The sequence below is a fragment of the Gavialis gangeticus genome, unplaced genomic scaffold (assembly GCF_001723915.1).
Source record: "Gavialis gangeticus isolate Ggan-Ray unplaced genomic scaffold, GavGan_comp1, whole genome shotgun sequence".
In the NCBI taxonomy this organism is placed as follows: domain Eukaryota; kingdom Metazoa; phylum Chordata; order Crocodylia; family Gavialidae; genus Gavialis; species Gavialis gangeticus.
In genome coordinates, this window is record NW_017728992.1 from 27,758,644 (window position 1) to 27,766,513 (window position 7,870).

Below are 7,870 nucleotides of genomic sequence, written 5' to 3' on the forward strand. Positions count from 1 at the left end.
CCCTGCAGAACCAGCAACTCTACCATTGTACCCCACCATTACAGACACTTGAAACTGCACATCCCTGCATGAAGCACACATGATCAGTACGCCTGGGCCGGCCCTTACCTGGGCATGCCTCCTGTCACTAGGGTCACACAAGGTCTGCCCCTATAAAAAGGGGCAGTGAAAACAGACCCAGTGGGAATGCCATTTCCATCCAGACCAGACCAGCTTCACAGCACCTATCCACCCCAAATGCCCTGCCGGCATCCCCCTCTGGACAACAGTGAGCTGAAGGAGACCCCGACTGGCCATTGAGAATCAACTTCCAGCCTGGGATAGGTAGACATTACCTACACACCTCCTCCTACAATCTGGACTCTCTCTCTCTCTCTCTCTCCTCCTGGACTTCAGTGGATTTCAGCCCCTGCACCAAGCCTTTCTAACCCCTGCTGCCATTGTATGCGTGTGTGTGCATGGGGGGGGGAGTTCAAGGGAACCAATAAGACATTGTGTCACCATCTCCCCTGTTCAATAAAACCACTGTCATTTGCAACCCCGAGTTGGGTCATGTTTTACTGAATCCCAGTCCCTTCCTTATCTTAAATTCCAGCCTCAATCTCTCTCTCTCTCTCAGCTCCAGTCCCTCCCCTCCGCTAGTTTCCCTATCTCCTCCCAATTCTGTTTCCCCTTTTCTGCCACCTCTCAGCCTGTCCTTGCTTTCCTGCTGTCCCTGCTGCCTTTCAGCCTCCCATGCCATTTACTGCCTTTTCCCTGTGACTTTCTGCTGCCTTTCTCTGCTTTTATGCTGCCCCTGCTGCCTTTCAGTCTCTCCTCGTGCTTTTCCTGTGATTTTCTGCTCTCCCCCTGCTCCTATTGCCTTTTGCCTGTGAGTTTCCACTGCCTTTTTCTGCTTTCCCACTGCCCTGCCACCTTCCAGTCTCTCCTGCTGCTTTTCCTGTGATTTTCTGCTGTCCCCCTGCTCCCCATGCTCCTCCTGGCTTTCCCCTGGGCCTTTCTGCTGCCTTTCTCTGCTTTCCCACTGCCCTGCTGCCTTTCAGTCTCTCCTTTCGCTTTTCCTGTGATTTTCTGCCATCCGTCTCTGTTTTCAGGCTTCCTCTGCACCTTCTGTAGTCATCCCCCCACCCCCCCAGCTTCCCAGCTCCTTGTGGCTATCCTGCAGTTTTCTCCAGCTCCCAGCACCTACTGCCACTCCCTGCAGCTTCTCTAGCTGCCCCAGAGCCATCCTCTGGCTCCCCACACTCAGAGCCCCTCTTTAACACCCACACTTTCCCCTAGTCCCATTTTCCCTCTCCCCAACTACCTTTTCAGCTCCCCTGTAGCTCTGGCTCTGGTCCCAGCCTCTGTGCCGACATCGCTCCCCTGTTCTGCAGGCTTTGGGCATTGCCTTTTAATCAATTAAGATCAATTAACCTAAATTTACCCCCGAGCCTCAGTTCTTCAGCCCAGGCCCCTCTAGTCTACCGGTTCTAACCCTGGTCCTGGTTAACTTTCACTCCCAGCAACTTTCATTCCCTACACTTCTACTTTCTTACCTTAACCTTTCCCCAGGTATCCCAAGTACACCAAGCACATACATATATAAACACATACATACATACACATCAGAACACCCAACTTAGGAACTCACCTGTGTGTATGTGTAGGTGGGTGGTATGTGTGTCCATTAGTGAATACACATATATATACATATATAGATATCATTGTGTGTGTGTAGTATATGAATTAGTAATCCACATACGTGGATTGGATGTGCAGATGTTGGTAACTGATTCTGTCTAAATTTCGTGTGTGTAACATTTATGGGCTTAAACTGGTGATAGATGTGCATGAACCTAGACTGGTTATTTTGAATGTGTGTGTATCTGAGTTGCTAGTGTGAGTGTGTATGTCTAGTATGGGGTGTATGCACCTAGTGAATATATGTGTGCTTAATTGATTTTTATGTGTGCACGTGCAATTGTACACCACGCCCTCCTGTCTAACAGTGCAATATTGAGATCCTGAGTATTGGCCTGACCCCTCAGGGCAACAGCTTGTTCTCAGAGCTTTTGGAGGTAATTTGGCTGCACCCCTTTGTGCCTTCGGCTGCTGTTACTGCCCCCCCCACCATGGGGTGGGTTCCTCTGCTGCACACCACATGCTGATGTTCCCCCGCTCGGGGTGAGGGGGCACTGCACTGCACTGCACCCCAGCAATGCACTCCAGCTTCTGCACTCCTGTTCTGGCCTGCTGCCCAGCCTGCCACCAAGCCACAGTCTGGGGACAGCCTGGGGAGGGAGCCTGCACTGCCTGTGGGCCCTCCCCCACCATCACTGCTGGAGCCTCAAGGTGCCTTGCCTCAGCTGTCTTGGCAGGCCACCCCCTGCCTTCACCTCCACTTTCACCTGAGGCACACCCTGAGTGGCTGAACTGGATGGCTACTGTCACCACTACTGCTGTGTCCTGTTCTGCTGCTGCCCCCTCTCAGGAGAAAGGGAGATTCCCTGCTGCATCACCTTGTACCACCCTACACTGCACCTGCACTGGATTACTTCCTTAATTGACTGTTGCTTCTGCACCCCCCCTCCCACAGATGCCTTATCATATCTACTCCTGTGTTTGTGTTCCTTCCTGCTGCCCCGCTGCTGTGTGCCTGGCTAGAGGCCTGAGGGGCTTCTGAACTGAGCTTCCAAAATCAAAGCCCCTCCACCATCTTTTACATTTTTTTGACCCCTGGATATCTAGGGGCCTAATTTTGCCCACACACTGCAAATTTGCAGCATGGGGAGCTTTTTTTGTTCCCACACGTGCCTCTTGCAGCATCTGAAAGGGCTTTGAGATGCTCCAAGAGGCACGTGCATGCTCATTTGGATGTGCCCAGTGTGTCATCTTTCACTGTTAATCTACAAACACTTGTCTCTTGCAAAAAAAACAAAAAAAACCCTATTTTTTATAATCTCCAAAGTGTAGATTCAGATAATCTTAATTTGAACTAAATAGTCTGCGAGCAACTCTGCATGCAGACATCAACATATATAAACACATATATTTGCATGTAAAAATGTGCGAGTGAATATATACCTATAAAAACCCTCTGCATTTATTATATACTATGCACAAAAAAATAAAATATTTTTTTCTATCTTAAATAATAACTGTGATCTTCTAGCTCCATACCAAAATTTTGCTAACTAGCTAATTCAGATTTGGTTTTGGAGAAAAATAAAATACAATTATCTTCATTCATTTGAAGTGAACGATCTGGTAAATTATACTGCCTCATTATTAAAATTGACAAAAGTATGGTAAATGACAAAATATGCCTATCACACAACAGTTAATAGCATTCAGAAAACCCAAACAATCTTACCACCCCAATTGGATGAGATTTCTTTTCTATCCAATAAGGAATTTGGATTTCTTCTTTTTTTGTATGCTGTTATATATCTTTGGGGGGAAAATGGAAAATGATGCACAGAGCTTAAATTTAATTATTTCAGCTCATTTTGTTCCTTGAATTGTATAGAGAACAGTTTCAGTGTAATGACAACAGTGCAGTTTTACAAATACAAGCATGATATTTGTTTATAATAGTATGTGTGCTGAAGCACACATTCAATAATCCTCCTAAACCAATCCTACAGGCAACATAAAGCATTTTAAATCATAATTTAATAGGCACAGTTGAGTAGTTTGTTAAGCTTAGGTCTGAAAGTACAAAAAACAAAGTGATATTCCACTTCAGTACTTTGGCTGAATAGTTCACATCACAACATACTGAAGAATTAATTCTACACACACATATTTCCTCTAAATGCACAGTGCAAAGCAGCAATTAAAACAACTGCATCAAGCTATAAGAAATCTAGAGTGCCCACCTGTTTTAGGGTCAACAGAGAAGTATGGCTGTCCCTGAAGAATACTGTACACCACCCGAGCACTGTTCCCATACGTAGGGTCATCGGCATCTGTGGCTGTTACCTGTAGAACAGAGGTACCTGCAAATCCAAAAGAACAAAATTTAGTTGATAAAACTGCCAAAACTTGTATTTACACATTTTTACACTTTGTACTTTCATTTTTTCCCTTGCTTTCAGCTGAAAGACAAAGCAAATTATAAGATCCCCATCTCTCTCTTTTTGAACCATATCACATTGCTGTCAAACTGTAAAGAATAATTTCAAATTTCAGATCCAAATCAGTATATTCAATACTGCAAAGCTAGAGGTTTTGGGAATAATACATTTCTTACTGTGCAAACTAATTTAGAAACACACATTTATTAAGTCATGCCCACAGTCCCTGAAATCAATAAATGGTATGAGAAGAACTTAAAAGCTTGACATTGGAAGATTTCCAAGAATTTAAACTTTAAACCCAACAAGAGAATCACCAGAATGTCAGGCAAGAAGCCTGGAGTTGACAGAAACACCTAAAAAAGAGAGGTACACGAGAGGTACACAAGACAATTTATTTTCAGTGAATTATAAATTGCTATTTCACTCATGTCAATAGATGGGATGGGCTATAAATTATACATTACAGAGATTAAACTAACAACCAGATAGATAAAATGCAAAAGAAAAACTCCATTTCAACAAAGAGGCTTTGGAATTTACAGTATTTTCCCATTAAACATGTAATGATGAATCCTTTCTCCTATGTTAGCTGGAGAGTACATTGAGTATAATGAGTAAAATAGCTAATGAAAAAGGAGCAAAGTCTCAGAAGTTCATTTTCATTTCTTCCCCCTCTTCTTCCCAGACTTCCTGCTTTCTACATGTAACAATAATCACAACAGAATTTATAAGAATTAAAATACTGTGATGGACCATTAGCCCAACTCTTGTGCTACCCTATATTTGGCAGTGGGCTTCAATACTTTTTGGCCCTAAATGTACTTTCTTAACTTTACACACTGTGAATGTACCTATTTGAAGTGAATGGAATACTCAATGAATTAAGTTAAGCAGGCATGTAAGTCTTTGCAAGCTCAGAGCCTATAAATGCTTGTGGAAGCATCCACTATTTTGTGCAATGTTGCATGTGGGCCATAAAAAAAGTTTTTTTTCTACTTCCAAGTCAGCGATTAGCATATAAATTAAAGCTTGAGAACTACTATTCTGTGTAGGTGGTATTTTTCTTCATAAAGATAACTTACACACATAGCATATTTTAGAGTATCTTGATAAATTTCAAAGTTAAAGTATATACCAAACTGTTGCTAATGATTTTAACATTTATATCACACAGCTTTAACAAACTATACAGAAATGTTAGTTATACTGGAGCACAGAATTGGCTGAATTACTACTATAGTGCATCAAGTTAAAGAGATATAAAATGTAGCTTCCTTAAACTATTTGCGAAATGTATATCACCACTTTTACTTACTGTTACCACACAAGTTGTAACCAATCATGACCAGCGGGCCTCCTCTACATGTTACAGGTATTGCACAACTACCTTAAGACCAGCTACACATGCAAAGTAGCTATCACACCATAAAAAGCTCCAACCAGCTATAAAGATAGACCTCGAAAATGTGTACTAACTTTACAGTTGGTTGCCCTTAAGCTCTAATTTGCACATGTAGCAGGGGCTCCCCTGCAGCTGGGAGCCCCATTAACTTAGGGGCTCTCAACCACAGGGCTGCATAATGCCCAGTCAGGGCTAGGAGTCCCACAGTGGAGGGGACTGTCAGCCCTAGGAACTGCTGAATCAGGGTCCTGACAGCAGGGGACCACAAAGTCCCATAGCTGCGGGTGCTGGGGACCGGGAACCAGCTGGGTCCCTGCAGGCATAGGGCACACTTGGCCCAAGGGTTCATAAAACCCCCAGGGCTGGGGGATTGCAGCAGCCATAATCCCCCAGTTTTGTGGATTTCACACAGCTGTGAGGCTGAGAGATCATAGCAGCCATGATACTCCCAAACACAGGGGTGTGTGGGGCACTCCACAGTTGGGAGACCCAACTGTGAGGGGACTCCCAGCTGTAGGATCTTGCTTGTTGCTGATCCGGGGGGGCATGGATCAGGCTTCCACTGCACCAGTGATAAGGCAAGATGGGACCTAATGTGGAACCCCACAATCACCCTCCTGCCATGCATGTGCAGCATAGTAGGAGGTGTAATTGCGTGGATCGCGTATTAGATCCCATTGTCCCTTTACCTGAATGTGTAGAGGGGGCTGTAATGTTAAAGAAATAATAGTTACTACAATTTTTTTTCTTGTTTTACAACTTGCTTGAATACCTCAAGAAGGTACTACCATACTTCAGTTCAGTAATAGTTTAAGGCTGGACATGGAATAAGTCATATTTTCTCTGTAATCTAATTTAGTTGCTGACTGGGTTCTTTCCATATACTTTTCTATGTGTGGATTTATTATTTTATTTGACGTCTTATTTATTTTAATGGCTGAAGCACTGGGTTACTGGTATTTTTATACATTCATTCAAATTCATATGCAAACCTACCCAAAACTCTAGGAGCCTTTTATATTTTTCTTTTAAAAATAAAGTAAAATAGCTCTTCTTGCCCTTAATAACAATAATTACTACTTGCTTATTCTGTCCAGAATTACCAATCCTAATTGCACCTCCTCCTGCTCAAAGCCCCACAAAAACAGGAGCTATGGAACAGTCTCAAAAGATGAACACAATTGGATTATTATAAAAGGAAAAGAAGCAAATGTTCAAGGATTGATGTTATTGTATTATAGACTTTTTTCTCCCTCCCTCTTTTTAAAGAGAAGGGACGTACAGTCTGAACACCTTTCTGACCACTGCTGTGTAGGACTATGAGGACAAGGAAAGTCAGCCATCTCAAAGAGCAGACCTTAAGATAGATACCATTTATAAATTACTGCTACTGTCTCAAATTCCAGCTTTGCATTTTTTCCTAGAAGAAGCAGAACATCTGTAGACTGGTAATTTGATTCTGAAAGATGTTGTTTGTTCCTTACTAATCAAGTAAAATAGTTAAATACATGTTTAACTTGAAATATACAAATGGTCCCATTATTTCAGCAGGATTCCTCATGGACTCTCTCAGTGGGACTTTAAGCCATGAATTTAAGAGCTTCATAGTACTGGGACAGAATGCTAAACACCTTGCAGGACGGAACTACAGCAGTTTATCTGATTCCTATTCACTTTAATATGCACAGTGGATCAAAATGAATTATGAAGATTGTAAAAGACTATACTTATAGAGAGAAGGACTAGAGAGGCACCACTCCCTTCCATTAGCTCTCTTCTGTGCTCTCAGCATCAAATGACAGAGAAATTATGGTCCTGAATGTGTCCACATCCAAGAGGTTTCCAAATAATGAAGAGCTACATGGCTGTATGTTAACTAGGATTATAACAGAAAGAAACACAGTACAACTGTCTTTCATCCAGGAATATTAATTGAATCTCCAAAAAGGAACCAAAGACTCTAATTTTTCTGGAGAACTGGGAACAAGGTTGAACATCAGTGCTAGAGATGTAGCTTCAAAGCTTTATTTCACTAAGCTACAATATAAGTCTCTCTGAAAGAAAACACAACATTTTTCATTGACAGAATTTTTGACATTTTAGTCACATGCTTAAAAAAACAGGTTCTTTGTGCAAAGTTTGAAGATTTTGTTATTCAGTTTAAAATTACCATGCCAAACAATTTCCATAGTTGCTTTTAGAGCTTGTATATTGTAGGTTACTTTTACTTAAGAGATGTTTTATATGTAAATGTAAAATATAATCATGTGCTTCAAACATAACTTGCCATATTTTGTTTTGGTTTTGCATCATCAGCATTAAGGCTAAGTTTATATGGGATATCATAACTGTAGTTTTATAGTCACCTGTATACTTGCGGGCTTTTTCCTCCTTTTATCTTCTT

The 7,870-nt window shown here is 42.1% G+C and overlaps 1 protein-coding gene across 1 annotated transcript in view; it reads right to left on the bottom strand.

The window, feature by feature from the left end:
• The window catches only part of CDH18 (cadherin 18), a 627,153-nt gene that overhangs the window by 244,861 nt on the left and 374,422 nt on the right, over positions 1 to 7,870 (bottom strand). Inside the window, exon 5 of the mRNA XM_019521435.1 lies at positions 3,864 to 3,983. Within this exon, the coding sequence (XP_019376980.1) occupies positions 3,864 to 3,983 (120 nt within the window). The remainder of the gene's footprint in view (positions 1 to 3,863; positions 3,984 to 7,870) is intronic.